Below are 18,717 nucleotides of genomic sequence, written 5' to 3'. Positions count from 1 at the left end.
TGGATATTTAATGACCAGTACTCCATTCTTTTATCCATCTGTTCTCTCATCTATTATTAAAAAAATTCTCCCAGTCTGTAATCTCATGTTCTTCCCTCCAATCTTTCAAGACTGTAAATCCATCTCCACATCATGGTGTCTCCCGCATCTGAGCTTTTCTACAACATTTCACCAACCTCGGCTTCATTTGTCTGCCTCCCATTCCCCTTCATGCAATGTGGTGCATTGTTACATTCTTGTAGACCTGTTCCTCTCTGCAACCGTTAATCTGTTCACTTTCTATCCTCGTTTTTTCCATGGGCCTCAAACCAGGTTTCAAAACTAGACAGCTCAGATGCAAATGTGCATTCCTATAAGCTCTTCTACCAGCTGATTAGACAAGATGAGGTTACAAGCAAGGATTTGCTGATGTAGGAAATTAACAAATCCTTTAAAAGATGGATTTAAAGTGGCAGGAGGGAATAAAGAATAAATAGAAAAAGCAAAACTGGTGATGTTTAAATACACCTTTAATGTTCATAGCTCAGTGATCAGTACAAAGCTCAAACAAGTCAATATAATTACAGATTAGACAATTCCAATATTTATTTCGCTTCTGCCCTGTTAGCATTTAAACTTTTTTCCAGTCCATTGTTCCGTTTCTCGATTTTTGATGAAGCATAAAAGAAGAACTTTGATTGGTTGCCATTACCCAAGAAACCCTCCAAATATGTGTAATTTAAATTTCTCCATCCTCATCAGTTTGGATGTTTTACCATTCTCTCTCTGGTCAATTCTTTCTGTGGGAGCCAAAACCATTCATGCAATTATTATGGAATTTGCAGGGTGAGTCAACAAAAAGAGTAGTTGGTCCAATGGTGCAGGACTTCTTCCACCCCTGCAAATAAGACATTTGTTGCTTTACTACTCATTAAAATCCCAGGTGAGCAAAATTATTCTGGTTCCTGTCTCCAGCTGAAATGTTTTTGTGTGTCAATATGCTCCATACATATCACTGTCATCACAACCTTTTGGGGTTGACCTGTTTGGTATTCCCATCTGACCGCAGATCCTGTGCTGGTTTTGGGATTCCAGGTTAAAATCCCATATACAGTGCAATGTTGATTTGGCTATGTTGCACAATTTCCTTGTAATTAATATTAAGAGTCCACCGGTATTTCCTCTCACCCTTGTCCTGCAGGTGATATCTGTACAAGCTCCTCCAAAATTGTCCTCAACTCAGTGTAAACAAGGAAAAAGGAAAAAGCATGTGTATTTGTGCTGCATCTTAATTTGCCATTTACTTTACCCTTCATTATCACGATATTTCCTTGTTAGCTGCTGTAATCAAAAACTACGGATCGCCTTCAAGCTATCTTTATTGATAGAGACCTTGTTACTGTAAGTATTTCTGAAACTACTTGAAGGCATTTTAATGTACGTAATCAGTATGCAGCCATATTCTATTGCACCCCCACCAGTTCAGTAATAGGAGGTGCGTGGATCATGAGGTCATCATAGTTGTCGTAGAAAAGGCGCAGCCGCGAGCCATACGAATCTTCCTGGTAAGGCAAACCTTTGGACTTCAGAAAAGTTGAGACTAGTGGTTTGATCTGCAAGAGAAGAAGAGGAAAAATTGAGAATTGGACGACGATTATATGGCTTTCAATGCTCTTAAAGAAAACGTTTCACAAATTATATCCTCATGAATGGAAAGCAATTACCCACTTGTGCTAATGAAGCACGCTCCAGGTGATCGTTTGATTTTTTTTGTTACCTCATCAGAGGAGTAGGTATTGCATTTGGGTCTGTTTGTTACTTGGCAAAAAAAATTATTTGCCAAGTATGTTGATTTGTTCGGTTAGTTTGTTTGGCTGTCTGTCTGTCAAATTGCCTACAGCCCAAAGCACTCAGACAATCATTCTGAACCTTTCGCAGATTGTAGGAACCATCCCTGCGATGATCAAGCAACAAAGTTCTGCGAGGTCAACATTGGCCATAAGTTCAACAGAGGCCAAATTTCTAAAATTGTCAATTTTTCTTCCAATTGACTTGAAATTTGAACAGGATTTGCATATCAGGTCACTGAATTCAAACACCAATTATTTTCAAGGTCGAAAGGTCAACATAGGCCTAATATATAAAATTGAGAGATGGGGCCAAAAACTAAATATATGATATCTCAAAAAGTTGTGGACAAGTTATGACAAAACTAGGTGGATGAGTTGGATAGGTGACGAGAACAAGTGGATTGGATTTTGGTTCGGATCCAGCCCATCCGTGAGATACAACACATGAACTGTTCAGCCTGGCGGAAGTATGCGCTCCACCGAGTGCCATTATACTTTGTGATACTTTGCCAAGTGTCGCTCTATGAGCGATTTTTCATTTGTTTGTCTCTCTTAGAGACATTTTTTTCATTTGTTTGTCTCATTAGAATATGAGTACATCTGTAATGTACGAACTATTTGAATATGGGTATGTTTATGACGTATGTACAACTTGAATGCGAGTACATTTCTAAAGTATGTTCAACTAGAATGCGAGTACGTTTATAAAGTATGTACAACTAAAATGCGAGTATGTTTTTCAAGTATGTACAACTAGAATGCGAGTACGTTTATAAAGTACGTACTATTGGAATGCGAGTACATCTGTAATGTACGTACTATTAGAATGCGAGTATGTACCTATCACCTCACCTAATCCCCCACAGGGGATTAAGTGAAGGTGGGCGGTTAAGTTTTCTCCGCTACAGTTTTCATCGAAACTTCCTGAAACTTGGCATATATATGTAAAAATACTCCGCGCAGACAGTAACCATCTCCGATTTTGAAAATTCCTCCTAGAAAAAAAAGTTATGATGTCAAAATATCTCCGCTAATGGAAATCGCCGAAAAAACTATCTCCGAAATTAGGCAAGCTTTTTGAATTCAACTTGCGGGAGTCGAACAGGGCATGAGCAGAGATGAATTACCACACATATGATACATCAATTCTTCTTCTTCTTTTTCTTCTTTCGGCTGCTTCCATTAGGGGTCGCCATAGCGGATCATCCGTTATGATCTGCATAATAATTTGGCACAGGTTTTATGCCGGATGCCCTTCCTGACGCAACCCTGGTCGCCTCTTACGACACAGGGATATGGTACACCTATTCTAACCGGGGCGCACACCGGCCCAGTACACTGGTACTCACTTCGCCGACCTCGGAAGGATGACAGGCTGAGTCAACCCCCTGGTGTATTAATTCAAGCGGCCAACGGGGCTTGAACTCAGGACCTTTTGGATCCCAAGCCGCTACTCTAACCACTACGCCAGCACCAGGCTACATATGATACATCACTGTCTACATATGATACACCAGGCTACATATGATACACTAACCACTATGCCAGCACCAGGCTACATATGATACATCATAGTGATGCAGTGACATATGATACATCACTATGACGTCATATCAATTTTTATGACGTCATTCCTATTTTTTGACATTTTTTGTTTCACAACCCAGAGTTTTCATCGGTTCTTCGTGAAACTTGCCAAGTATATGCAGAAAGCCCATGCGCAGGCAGTAACCATCTCCGATTTTGGAAATTCTTCCTACAAAAAAAGTTGACGTCATAATATCCCCGCTAATGGAAATCGCCGATACCATTATCTCCGAAACTAGGCAAGCCATTTGAATTTTATTTGCAGGAATCAAGCCGGGTATTAGCACAGATAATTTGTCACAAACCTGATACATCACAATGACGTCATATTCATTTTTATGACCTCATAATTAAGAGGACGAGGATCTTAGCTCATTTGAGCTTGTTTCCTTCCCTCTCCCACCCCTCTTGTCTCCTGCTCCCCTTGTTGTGTGTTTCTGTTTGTTAGCTCTCATTTGAGCCTCGACAGTGTGCACAAAAAACAAAAAAACGACACTCAAGATCCTTCAGACCCCATGACCCCTTTTACCTTTAAGACCCTTTCAACACTAAAGACACCTTTTCGACCCTAATACCCCGAATATCCTTAAGACCCCTCACAACCCTTAAGAACTCCAAGACCCTTTGACACCAACTCCCATCCCCAAGACCCCTTTTTACCTTTGAGACCCTTTCAACACTTTAGACACCTCTAGACCCTAATACCCTGAAGATCCTTAAGAACTCCAAGACCCTTCAGACACCCCCCTCCCCAAGACCCCTTTTACCTTGAAAAACCCTTGAGACACCTTTAGACCCCTTCACCATTTCGATCTTTTATACCCTTCAGAACCTTTAGATCTTTACATCCCTTGACTCCCTTTAGATCTCTTAGACCTGAACACTATTTAGACTGCTTGTACCCTTCAGACATGTTAGACAGCTTGGACCCTAGACCATTTAGAGCTTTAGACCTTTTTAGACCCTTTGTACATGCTTGAGAGATTAGACCCTTTCGACCCCTTCGACCCCAATTGCTCTTGCAATGTACCCTTTAGACATTTGGACCATCTAGAACATTTTATGCACACACCACGCAAACATCTTATAGTCTTCCTACAAAGGACAGGCTATACTTTTTTTTTTTTAGCAAGTAGTGCTCAAACTCGACCCACACAGACGGTGGGAACTCTGGTAGTATAACATAAAACACGACAAATCCGGTTCAGAAAACTCGGTTTTAGTGGGGTGTTAACAGGAACTCCACATTCTATCAACACATGCAAAAATCCGCCGATCTCCTGGTTGACAGGAAATTGGCATCACAGGAGGGTTTCTGGATGGACAGTCCACGTGAGTTGTTTGTTCCACAACGTTACATGGAGGACTGCGCAATACAGTCGGCTTCAGGCATTGGATCATTCATTCATTCTTTTTTCTTTTTTTTTTTCTTTTTTCTCTCTCTCTCTCTCTCTCTCTCTCTCTCTCTCTCTCTCTCTCTCTCTCTCTCTCTCTCTCTCTCTCTCTCTCTCTCTCTCTCTCTCTCTCTCTCTCTCTCTCTCTCTCTCTCTCTCTCTCTCTCTCTCTCTCTCTCTCTCTCTCTCTCTCTCTCTCTCTCTCTCGTGCAGCCTGTGGCTGCTGGTTGCATCATTGGTTTGGATGCGGCTATGCCGCTGATGCAGTGCCCCCTTACCAGTACACTGGTGCTCATTTTGCTGACCTCGGAAGGATGACAGGCTGAGTCAACCTCCTGGTGTATTTTTTTAATTCAGCGGCCAACGGGGCTTGAACTCAGGACCCTGGGATCCCAAGCCACCACCCTAACCACTAAGCCAACACCAGGCTTTGGATCATACTAAATCCGATTGAGCATCAATTAGAAACCTCACAATAGATTTGAAATTTTATTTTTAAAACCCAACTGCATGCACATTGCAGCTTGTGGTATTTCAATTCCATCAAAACAATTTACTCTTTCACTACCTACACTTTGTTTGGACGACAACTCATGCTCAGACTATTAGAAATTGTTATTAACTCCTGAACTATCCATTTTTCCCCATTCAATGTCTTGCCTCTTTCATCTTTTGAATGTGGTTTATAGAGGCACATGTTTTGTCTTTTGAACTTTCTTTCTGAAAGTAGAACAAGATGGTCTGGCTGTACTAATCTGGCTTATGTCTTCCTCACCTGACCAACCTGTACACTTTGACAAACTCATGAGACTGACCAAAATCCAAAATCCCTGCCTTGATATGTTGCAGACATTGCATCAGCAGCACCTCTATAAATGATTCAACCAACAGCAAGGTGCTAAGATGCTGCATACAAGAGAGAGAACTAAAAAAGGGATAGAAGCACTGGGTATAGAGTAATAGAGAGGTACATGGATATTGGCAGGACTGATAGATTAGAGCAATGTGGTAGTGTTGTGCAAATGGCTTTCTCCTGTATTCAACCCCAAAATGGGAAGTGTGCAAATCAACATTTCAAACATCACTCTGCATTAAAGCTTCATCAGCAGGACAAAAATAGACTAAAAATGTGGATGTGTGGATGACTGATGCCACTAAACATGAAGGGGAATTTGAGCAAATGCCTCATTTGCATAACTCATCACATCATCGGTGACATCAGACTAAACTGACCAATCAATAGAAAGGGCATTGTCTCCATAGAGCATTGTCATTATGGACCAGTGCTTCTCAACCTTTTTTTCGATTTCATGACATATTTTTGACTTTGCTTGATCCACGCAGCATACCAAACCAAATGAACACCAGTCCCACAAAGGTTTATTTCTTCATCAATTGCTTTATCACCAAAACAGAATGGTCAAAATGAAACTTGTGAGAAGAAGAAAGGGGGACCCAGACTTAAAGCTGTAGGACAACATTACTGCAAGGGTGCTGAAAAGAGAAAAATAACTTGTTTTGTACGAATCCTGTGGCTGCTGGTTGCATCATTTCTGGAAGCATGGCTGTGCTTCTGTTACTCATTTTGCCGACATCGGAAGGATGACAGGCTGAGTCAACTCACCTGGTGTTAATTCAACAGGAAAACAGGGGCTCAAACTCAAGACCCGAAGATCTCGAGCCAGCTACCTTAACTGTTAAGCCAACACCAAGCTTACAAAAAGAACTGGCAAAGATGGAAAGAAGAAAAGGTGGAGAGAAAAGCATAAAATTTTGTACTTTAAATAGAAATATACAGGATGTATTTAATAGAAAGAGGTTAGAAAATAAATGCACTTTTCAGCTCCTGCACATCATTAGCCAATGAGGAAGGAAGGATGAACTCACATGTGAGAAACCTTGAATCGAAATTTATCAACAACCCAGAGAGAGATCACGGGGAATTTCACAGAAATAAAAAAGGACACGGATGAGCTCCGAAGCCTCGCCATTAACTTTTACCAGACTCGGTGACATAATGATTCGAGCCTCCGCCCCGAGTCTGGGAGGTCGATGGTTTGAACCTGACCCTGGCAGTCATACCAAATAATTAAAAACATATTACGTGCTGCTTCCTTGCTTGACTCTCAACATTTAAAAAAAGATAGAGCACAGACAAACTATAGGTTATCAACCACAGTACAGGCTTTGATGGGCTGAATAGCCTCCTCCTGTGTTAAAATTCCTTGCAAGGGAACTCACACTCTCCTCTAAGCCGTCTATCCTGGATTCGAATCCCAACCCAGCTATAAACTGCCATCCCAGTGTTTCACAGGCAAGGGTGATTCATCAGTGTGTGCCGGTTCTCGGATAAACGTTAAACAGGTGTCCTGTCTGCGAGCATTCGTTGGTGGACGTTAAAGATCGCATGGTGTTTTCACGAAGAGTAGGCGAGCTATCCAAATTCCTGCCATGACCAGCAGAGGGCATTGCCTCAGCGGCACAGCCGCACCCTTCGCCAATGATGCCACCCCGCAGCCTTGTGCTGCACACGAACGAAGTAAGGGAACTCATACACTGTATTTCCCATATGAGCTTCAGTGTGTCTGTCCAGGCCATAACCTTTTTACCATTTTTAGATTTTGTCATCAACATTTCAACAAACTTTTATTATGAGAATATGGAGAACACCAATTAATAAAATGTACAAATTTTTTTTTTAGCTGTTGTTTGCATTGTTTTATTTAGTTCGAGTACAAACCGGACATGGATGGACGTGTGGAGGATTGGGGGGATGAGGAGGGGCTGAAGTACTGGATATAATCATTACCCAACATAATACCGAGGCAAAAGGCCTGCTCTTCTCCCCACCAAAGACAGGTCATTTTGGCCTCTTGGTCTACTACCGCCTCTCATGGTCCTGTACCTTTGGTTTTTTTAATAGTCTGCCTTATTCCCTGGCTGCAAAAAGCGGCATGCATCTATTTACAAATCCACTAATATGAACTCCTAAAGGCCCAGTCACACCTTGACGTTTTAGCCAGCAATGGCAACGTATTAAAATGTATGTAAAACGCTGGCTTACGTTGAACTTTTGATCTTTTTTTTAAAGATTCGGACGTATTCATAACGACTTGGTCTTATGCATAACGTATTAGTAACGGACACAGAACGTTTCGTTGTGTTATAGATAACTTATACCAACGAATGCTGAACCCGTTGTCGGCCTTCACAACCTATGCCCAACGATAGTCTAACTTATGCATAGCGCGCTGCACGCATCGCCGACGATCACGTGGCGTAGCCTATTAAAAGGCTGCCGCACAACGATTCAAATCATAACCGCCGGAGAAATGGAAGCGTCAACATCGCAGTCACACCTTGGCGATCTTGCCAGCGTATGCCAACCTCTGAAAAATGCGTCTAAAATGTTGGCGCACATCGAATACGGTATGGGTAAGTTTGGTATGCGTGAATAGAACGCTAAAGTACGCTATCATACATTGTATTAAGTGGAGTAAGTCTTGTAATTTTAAACATGTTGAAAATTTTACGACGTACTCGCCGTATCACACACGTTCCGCATGCGATGGGAATAAGTTGTACGCACGATATGCGATCGTTGACATACGTTACTTGAAAGGTACTCATAAGTCGAAACACGTCAAGGTAATGGTTAGCGTCAGTGTTCCAGACTCCCGTTTTTTTTTTCTTCGGTATGACGGTGTTCAGTGTACAGTGGGTTATGATTTAAATCGTTGAGCGGCAGCCTATTAATTATATTATATTATAACCGCACTAGAAATCGAAGTGTCAAAATCACCATCATACCGAAGGAAGGAAGAAAAAAAATGAAAAAATAAAACCAGGGAGTCTGGAACACTGACGCTAACCATTATCTTGATGTGTTTCGACTTATGAGCACCTTACAAGTAACGTGTGTCGATGTGTTTCACCGATCGCGTAACGTGAGTACAACACGTTACTCATAGGTTAGAAATAAGTTTCGGGTATGCTAAACATTACCTCGACGTGTTTTGACTTATGAGCAACTTACAAGTAACGTGTGTCGACGTGTGTCAACGATCGCATGACGTTCCTACAACTTATGACCAGCGTTATGCGGAACGTGTGAGTCATACGCTGGCATAAGTCTTAAAATTTCAAGCATGGAAAATTTGAGGACAATCGAAAAGTACAACGTTTAAAGCCAGCGTACAACGACGTATGGCAGTGTTTTTCAGCGTGCTCTCAATGTTATCAAAACTTACCCATAACGTATTCGACGTGTACCAGCCTTTTAGACAAATTTTCCAAAAATCGGCATAAGCTGGCTAAAACGTCAAGGTGTGACTGGGCCTTAATATTAACGTCACCTCCACTCTGTTGTCCCCTTTCCTCCAATCTGGGGAATTTCCATCGCTCCTTAAAAAAATCGTCTCCACATGTCAATCTTTCAAAGCGACCACTCATCATCATCGCACCATGTCATCCCAGATACTGTCCTTACATCCAAAATCTTTTTCTGCTCTCTGTCTCTTGCAATCTGTCTGTTCTTAACCACTCAGTTGTAAAGAAATCAACTTTTCAACTTTTGCCCATTAACTTTTTCATGATCCCTTGACATTAAAAATGTGTCCACAAAAAAATAGTAAAGGCGATACAAATTCAAAGTTGGTGCTCTACTCTCTGAAAAGGACTTTACTTTCGATGTAGGTGTTTGTTTTTCTTCAATTGCTCTAATGATCTCCTCGAGTATCAAAATATGTAAATCTCTACTAATAAATGTCAGTGTGTGTGTGTCCTCCATAACTCCAAAACCATGAAACCTAGCAGCCTGAAACTTTGTATGCATAGTAAGAGAACTCCAAGAAAGTGCGCGAGTGAAAATTTTTTAGTGCTTGGGTTAATTAAAACACCCCCTTTGAAGATAATTAACGGCTTACCTCCATGAAAGGCTCATCTTTGGTCAGCCCTAATTTGCCTCACAGGGGTCTTAATTCGGCCTATTCAAACATGCCTTGATTTGGAAACATGATCTACTCTCACGGACCAATTAAAGTAGTATATAATCAAAATATGATTTCAGACTTGAGAATCGCATCTCGTGGACGACGCAAGTATCGAAATCTGGAGTGAAATTTGGAAAAATTAACAAATTAGTGATTTTTCTACAACGAAGTGCATGTATTTAAGCAAAGCATTAAGCATAATTTTTTTTCCACTGTTCGGACGATTATATTTAGTGAAGAAAAGATAAAGGAATGTGCAGAAAGTATAACTTCATTGAGCGCAATGCCATGCTCTCTATAGCCGCTGTCACACCTTGACGTTTTAGCCAGCGTATGGCAACGTATAAAAATGTATGTAAAACGCTGGCGTATGCTGAACTATGGATGTTTTTTTCAGTTTTTGGCGTATTCATAATGAGTTGGACGTATGTATAACGTTTTAGTAATGTACACAGAACGTTTCGATAACATATAGATAACTTACACTAACGAATGCTTAGCGTGTTGTTGGCGTTCACAACCTATGCCCAACGATACTCTAACATATGCATAGCGCGGCAGCGTATCCCCGACGATCACGTGGCATAGCCTATTAAAAGGCTGCCGCTCGACGATTCAAATCATAACCGCACTAGACATCGAAGTGTCAAGCCGCTGTCACACCTTGAGGTTTTTGCCAGCGTATGCCGACGTATGAAAAATTTGCCGAATGCGCTGGCACATGTCGAATACGTTATGGGTAAGTTTTGTATACGTTAAGAGCACGCTGAAGCACGCTGGCATACATCGTAGTACGCCGAGTACGTCGACAAATTTTAAGCATGCTGAAAATTTTTCGACGTATGCCAGCGTATGACTCACACGTTCCGCATACGCTGGCCAAAAGTTGTAGGCACGTTATGCGATCGTTGACACACGTCGACACACATTACTTGTAAGTTACTCATAATTCGAAACACGCCGAGGTAATGTTTAGCGTACCCGAAACTTATTTCTAACCTATGAGTAACGTGCTTTGAACCTATGTGTAACGTATCTCCAACGCATATTGACGTATGTAGACGTATTTGACGTCTTCCGGACGACCATAGAACTTACTGACCGTGTTACTAACTTACAGCTACCGTATAATGGCGTATTGGCAGCGTTTTGGGGAATTGGAATATAAAAATGGGGTTCACGCAGGAGGAACCCGTCAGTGTTGTAGATTCCATGGTTTTTTCTTTTCTTTTCTTCGGCATGACGGTGATGTTGACACTTCGATTTCTAGTGCGGTTATGATTTAAATCATTGAGCGGCAGCCTATTAATTATATTATATTATAACTGCACTAGAAATCGAAGTGTCAACATCACCGTCATACCGAAGAAAAAAAAAACCATAGAGTCTGGAACACTGACGCTAAACATTACCTCGACGCGTTTCAACTTATGAGTAACTTACAAGTAACGTGTGTCGACGTGTGTCAACGATCGCGTAACGTGCCTACAACTTATGTCCAGCGTATGTGGAACGTGTGAGTCATACGCTGTCATACGTCGAAAAATTTTGAGCATGTTAAAATTTGTCGATGAGCTCGGCGTACTACGACGTATGCCAGCGTACTTCAGCGTGCTCTTAACGTATACAAAACTTACCCATAACGTATTCTACGTGTGCCAGCGTTTTTGACAAATTTTTCATACGTCGGCATACGCTGGCTAAATTGTCAAGGTGTGACAGCCGATTAACCTGCCTTTGCAATCCATGACAATGCAGTCAGTCCACAGGGCCCTTTTTTTTCGGCAATTATGTAAGCTGTTTTCTTTTTACCGTTTTGTGCAATCTGCTTTTATGACAAAATATTAATAAAAATATGCATACTAAGAGTTACTGCAATATATTAATAGTCAACAGTTGCTGAAAACAAGGAGGTATGAAGATAGCACACATGGACGTGATACAAATTGGTACAAATGACTCTGTGGTGTTTGTGCGTGCCTGCATGCGTAGAGGTTGGAAGAACATGTATGGGGGTGGGGGCATGCATGCAGGAAGGCCTTTGCCAGGTTGATAGCATGGGTTTTAATTTTTAAATGCTCACCCCCGATTTTATATAGAACCTCGTCACACCTTACACCCCCCCACCCCCATTCCTTCCTCGCTCCCCTTTCCTCACTCCACCTCCTCTCCCCCTCCCCCCTGTCTTGATAATTCCGTCAGCGAAGCGACAGGTTGTATTTGCTCGAACACAATATATTACTTTAGGAAACAGAAGACACGACCAACCAATTAATTTGTCACATCCTAGCTGAAGACTACTCTGTGGTCGAAATTGGACAAAAGTTCAAATGGTCAGATATGAGCCTTTGTTTACATGACATTAATTGGTTGATGCCTCTGTCGACGTATTTTCCCAACTATATCCAATCCACATTACAATTTAATTGGACCAAAATGATTACCTAAATTGTTGCAATGTGCTCCCTGAGCCGAGTTCGATAAGCTCCTATGTTGCTCCATGGAAATCATGTAACGATGAGTAATTATGGATCCTGACAGCTTTTCAAGAACATACAGTGCCACCTTAGCTTTATCATCATGCACACACTGTTGCACCTGTCGGCACATGTTATCGGAGAGTGAAGGGAAAAGGTGATGCTCCACATGGCAGCTCACGAGGCCATGGCCAAAGACCCAGTCGAGGATGCTGCAGCCCGACAGATTGAGCACGGCGTGTGCCATTTGTACAAGACGTGGCGGTCGTGATTCAGGAGAAAACATGGGAAGTCCGATATGCTGAGGAAAGAGGAGAAATGTAATAAAGTGTTGAAAAAAAATTATGGGAAGGAAAAGGGGATGAAAGGAATGAAAATAAGATATTAAACAAGAAAAATTAAACATAGTCTACTTTATCATCCCAGCAAGTGGACCTCTCACCCAGCAACTACATGAAAAATTATCCTTGGGTGTAACCCTGAGCTTCACCATTTACCTGTCCACAGGCAGCAGACTTAGAGGGCAATCCAAAGGTGCCTTTATAATATGAGACCAGACAATAAAATTATACTGGAGATTGCAGCATATTATCTTACTCAACTAACCCGATACTTGTGTCTTTCTGGCCTAATTATGTTTAATTACAGCAATTCCAGGGCGTTGTGCCTCTTTAACCTACTACATGTAGACCCACCCTACAAAATTTGTCATTGTGCGTGTGTGTGTGTCACCTCTAAAAAATTCACTTTGGCTGCTCCCTTTTAAAGAATTGACCCAACATGACTCTAATTTGCAGCTGGAAGACCTTCAGAATCATGTTAATCTGTCGAATATCTCGTTGTTATTTCACTGATAAAATGGAGGATATATTCAAGATCATAAACAGTGGACACTTGATAACTTTAATCTGACAATTCGGCAAAAATCCCTTGCACCATCCTACCTTTGTGGAGGAAGCATTGTTGTGGAAAAGGAAACCAAACTCTGTGGCCAAAATTCTAAGTGACCACTTACTCTGAATCTTAGATCGTGCAAGATATTTTTACCGTAGTGCTGATCAGGTCCCACGTTGTTCGACGGATGGGATAAGCTATTAAATGTTCCGCGGATATTTTTTACCAAACCCAATGTGGGATGTCAAGGTCTCAAATATCTGGTTAGGAGTAGTAGATTGTGGCATACTAGTTAAAAAGGGTGGCAGGAAGCTAGTAATAAAAGAGAATGCAAAGAAGCAGGAAGGCTATAATGCCAGAGTGCTAAAAGAGGTATAATATATATATATATATATATATATATATATATATATATATATATATATATATATATATATATATATATATATTAGGGTAACATAATAAAAGCACAAGGGTTAGAATCAGAGTATGGAGGCAGGAATGAAACGTGTAATGTTTGTTTGTGAACCTGAAAGATGTTGATGTGGATGAGCGGCAAAGAGCAGATATTTCGAGAGACAAACATGCAGGCAAGGACGTAGATGGGTGACTGCAAGCCGGCCACCCAGCGTAGCATCCAATAGTGGGCAATGAAGCCCAGGCTAGCCAGGCACACTGTGCGCAATGCCAGGGTCAGCCGCTCCCCACGTAGATAGCCTGCCACATACCATGGTCATGTGTCATTCGAGCATTGGGACTCCTTAGTTTCTGATGATCTAAACATCTGAGTGTTATTATTATTATTATTATTATTATTATTATTATTATTATTATTATGATTGCATTGCTGGGTGAACGTTAATTCTCTCTTTGTGAATGACGCTTTCAGTGTTCAATTACTTTTTAATTTTTGGAAAAATTGCTCATAGCTCAGAATACATTCAGAATATCATACAAATTAGCAAAAGAAGGAGGTCGCAAGATGACAGACAAGATAGATCAGTGATGACTTAGTGATGAGGACACTGAACTGGTATGCGAGAAGTTGTGGATTAAAATCCGACTCAAGGTGGATTCTTAGCTTCTGATATCTGAGCAATTCTCAGGAGAATTATCGAATAACTATCGGATGATTGTGAGGAAGAGGCTACGTAGTTCATTAATGACCATTCAGGCCGGGAGGATGCATTCCGCTAGCGCTGCCGGATCTGTTCTACATGTGATGCCAGGCAACTTATTGTGATGTCCTCTGGACAACTTGGGATGGGCACTAAAATTGTAACTGGCCACAATCCCCTAACAACATCACATTAACCGTTTTCAGAAGCACTGCAGCTGCGAAATAAAAACCGAAATTACAACCAGACAAAATACAAGCTGAAACCTGCACAATATAGTTCAACATGTGCAGTTGGTGAAACAGAACAGGTGAAGTGATGAAAACGTAATAAAGAAAAGGGAATCCACTGCAGTGAAATACACAGCATGCCAGAAGAGTGGGAATGGGGCAAAGATGGTCCATTAAATAGATTTTTCGATCCTCGTGGAGGATCTCTAAATCTTACTCACGTTGTTGTTCTTGTGGACTTTTTTGTTTGTGGACAGCCTATAGTTTTCATCGAAACTTCCTGAAAGTTGGCGTATATATGTAAAAATACCCTGCGCAGACAGTAACCATCTCCGATTTTGAAAATTCCTCCTAGAAAAAAAAGTTATGACATCAAAATATCTCCGCTAATGGAAATCGCCTAAAAAATATCTCAAACAAGGCGAGCTTTTTGAACTCTGTTTTCGGGAATCGAACAGGGCATTAGCAGAGATGAATTACCGCACATATGATACATCACTATGACGTCATTCCTATTTTTTGACATTTTTTGTTTCACAACCCAGAGTTTTCATCGGATCTTCGTGAAACTTGCCATGTAAATGCAGAAAGCCCACGCGCAGGCAGTAACCATCTCCGATTTTCGAAATTTTTCCTAGAAAAAAAGTTGACGTCATAATATCGCCGCTAATGGTAATCACTTATACCATTATCTCCGAAACTAAGCAAGCTGTTTGAATTTTGTTTGCGGGAATCAAGCTTGGCATTAGCACACATAATTTATCACAAGCCTGATACATCACAATGACGTCATATTCGTTTTTATGACGTCATCATTAAGAGGACGAGGATCTTAGCTCATTCGGGCTTGTTTTTTTTTTAAGGTCGCAGGCCATCATTGGTTGGAGTCTTCATCTCCCTGAAAATGGATACAGTGAAGTTGGTAGAGAAGACTAAGGCATGGAGACAATGCTGACAATCTTGTGCTGGATTGACAGTTGACTTCACATTTAGAGTTGTGAACAAACTGTAGCACTCTGCTGAGCCTTCGGCATGACTTAAGGAAAAAAGGAAATCATAATCTGCACTCTCAGCAGCAGAAGAAAGTTTACTGCACAAGTACACTGCAAGGACTTTACTCCACATCCAGTACTCGGTCTTTCTCTGACTTTCACTGTCTGCAATGCAAAGGCAGATGCTATATGTTCTTGTCACTTGTCAGGGCAATGCCTGCTAGACCGCAAATCAAAAACTTGGGAGTGAGCTATTGCTAAGACAAATGGTGTAAATCAATAGGATGTTGATCAAAGTATGGTAACTGTCATGAGAATCCAGGAAAAGCCGACGTTTAGGGCGTGAACTCTTTGTCGGAGCAAAAGAAAGGATGTGGAATGCACAGTAATCTGTGCTTTCAATTCTGTCTTGGCACCCTACACTGCTTTCCAAGCTGTCAGCTTCCGGTTATGGTTAACACCCCCTTTTGCTCAGACAAAGGGTTCATGCCCAAAACGTCAGATTCCCTTTGCTCCCCACGCCAGTTAGCATACCTAAATAAACATCCTATTGATTCCGTTCATTGTTATACCTGTCTGCAAATACATATCAACATACAGATCACCAGCCAGATTAATTCTTCATTCTATATTGCAAGGAAAACATTGCAAAGTCAATAACGATTGCAAACCTGCAGAATCCATCCATCAAACAAATACAAGTGCCCATCGTTCTGGGTGGAAACGTGAAGCGACGTCCAGATATGTAGAGCATCGCATCGGTCAAAAACTAACCACGTAAAGGCAAAGAAAGCATGCATATTGTCCATGTAAAGGCAAAAAAAACGTGCTTAAACTACATGTTTAAGGGCTACTTAGCACTTTCTCCACATGCTGCTGTACTTACACAAGGTGGAATTTTTTTTTTTTATGTTGCCCTGCTGGCCTACGGTCAGTTCATACTCTGAGTCATTTGTTCTTCCATGAGCCTCTTCCATACGATTAGTGCAAAGTATGTTTTGATATAATTTAAGACAAAATTATATGTTAAGTTCAGGTTACAGAACTGTGCGTGGAAGAGAGGTGTTGGTACCCAGGCAGACGAAAGGCGTGATAATCGGCAGGCTGAGTGGTGCGATGAACAGGTACAAAAAGCGTGAAAGGAACGGCATGCGCCACGTGCTGGAGTCTCCAAGGCCCAGTATGTTGGTATGACCGTGGTGTAGTTTCACGTGCGTCGCCACACCACGTTCCACGGGAAGCATTCCACAGACCTGGTGTGGGGTACACGCAGTGATGAACCAGTGTGACATCTATGGGACATTCGTTCTCAGTTGTATCGAGTTTACCGGTCATTTACAAACTATGTACACAAGAGATTGCAATAGAGTACTTTTTGCCTACTCCACCCCCTTTTTGTCACTTGTTCCTTCCGCCTTGTCACTTGCTTTGTTGATCCGTCGCTTCCCCTCTTCTTTCACCAACCCTTCTACCCTTCTTTTGTTTCCTCTACCGCCACCTTCTCTTTCTTTTTTAATTGAAACCTTCTTGCATGCTGGCCTATTAACATTTCAAATGCAGATCCCAATGGGGGTAACAAATGGATCTGAATAAAGTCACTTCCAGTTCAGGACTCCATGCGTCGGTAAAATCTGCAACTGCTCCTTCCACCTCAATTAAAGCAAAGTTTTCCAAACCGTATCCATCGTGTTTTTCTGGAATATTTTTGTCCCTCTGTTGCTGTTTGTGTTTTGGTCCCATTTTCCATGTTAAATCATACCTTGTTGTGTTGTACTGTATTGTGGAATTTGTTTTCGTGTAGCTCAGGCCTACTTCCTCAGAAATCCAGCAAGCAAAATTCTGCATCGGTTTTGACACGTTTCACATTCGGCTTCCCCCCCTCCCAAAAGTGTTGTGATTTCTACCTTTCTTCAATGTTTTCCTTTTCTCCCTCGTCACTTCAAAAATATAAAAACAAAGGAACAAAAAAACAAACTTTATTTTTACTCCAAAACATGATCTCATTCTGCCTTCTACCTGTATTTCCTGTACTCCATTCTTTATCTCTCCCTTTTCTCAATATCTCCAACTGGAATCTTCATTGAAGGAAACACTTATTCCTTCTTCCATTAGCCTTCACTTAAAAAACATTTCAAAATGCTTCACTTTCCTTATTTGTTCATCATGAGTCTCCCATGTGTTGTTGTTGTTGTTTTCTTCTTCTCCTTCACGAGGCAAATTTTACAAACCTGTTACTCACCTAAGCACTTGCTCTATCAACTGTCCTGTTCCTACAGCATGACCTTTCTCTGTGCCTTAAACAAAAATTCCTTCCACCCATCGCATGATCTTTGTTTCCGTATGCCAAGTTTGGGAATCTTGAGAAATCCAGTTTGCAGAGGTTGTCTTCTCATGACAATCAAATCCCCTTCATGTGCGTTTATGGTGCCAAACCCTTCCATGTCAGTACCCTCCTCCACATCTCCTAAAAGCCTACGTCCTTCCAACAACACCCCTCTTTTTTTTTTTTTTGTATACCTTGGTCGAGGCTCGTATGAGAGCTAGCACACAACTCACAGCAAGGAGGCATGAGACAAGAGGGGCGGGAGTGGAAGGGACAAAACAGTGGGGAACAGACACATTAGGTGAACTGTGGAAGGGAGAGGGATGGGGATGGGACGGGGAACATGGCGAAGAGAAGATGGACATTTCAGGGACTTTCAGGAAGGAAAGCAGGAGAAATGAAGGAAGTGGGCTTGGGTGGATTATCGGGGGTAGAAAAGATCGAGGATTTGGATGGGGGAAGATAAGAGGTGGTGGTGAACAGCTGTTTTGAAAGCCTGGAGGGAAGAATGGGAAAGAATAGAGTGAGGAAGTTTATTCCAAAGGCGGGAAAAAGAGGAATGAAAGAGTGAAGATGAGCAGTGATTCGTGATTTTGGTAGTTTTACCAGAAGGGGGTTGTTGGCGGACCTTGAGCGCCCTGTGGAAATGTGGTGGGGACAAATCGCAGAGAGAGCAGGGGGGCAAGGCTGGAGAGGAGTCGGTAGAAGACAGAAAGACCACCGACCAACCTGCGGTGATTGAGTGAGAGGCCCAAAGACTCAGCTTCATTGCGGGAGATGCCGATGATCTTAAATGCCCTGGTTTCGACAGCGTGAAGCCGAGAAAGGTGGGAGGCAGGAGCACCAGCCCAGAGGGGAGAGCAGTACTCCATCAGGCTACGG

The 18,717-nt window shown here is 41.8% G+C and overlaps 1 protein-coding gene across 1 annotated transcript in view; it reads right to left on the bottom strand.

Annotated features, from left to right (window-relative positions):
• Window positions 1–491: 491 nt before the first annotated feature.
• Window positions 492–18,717, bottom strand: part of FADS6 (fatty acid desaturase 6) — a 97,345-nt gene continuing 79,119 nt past the window's right edge. The window contains exons 3-6 of the mRNA XM_085885382.1: window positions 16,585–16,765; window positions 13,702–13,889; window positions 12,400–12,579; window positions 492–1,592 (exon numbers count right to left, since the gene is read on the bottom strand). Of these exons, the coding sequence (XP_085741508.1) occupies window positions 1,443–1,592; window positions 12,400–12,579; window positions 13,702–13,889; window positions 16,585–16,765 (699 nt within the window). The 3' untranslated portion in view covers window positions 492–1,442. The remainder of the gene's footprint in view (window positions 1,593–12,399; window positions 12,580–13,701; window positions 13,890–16,584; window positions 16,766–18,717) is intronic.

Source organism: Eptatretus burgeri, chromosome 6, assembly GCF_056783735.1.
Source record: "Eptatretus burgeri isolate ZD-2024b chromosome 6, Ebu_testis_v1, whole genome shotgun sequence".
Lineage (NCBI taxonomy): Eukaryota > Metazoa > Chordata > Myxini > Myxiniformes > Myxinidae > Eptatretus > Eptatretus burgeri.
This window is presented reverse-complemented; position numbering and strand designations above follow the sequence as displayed.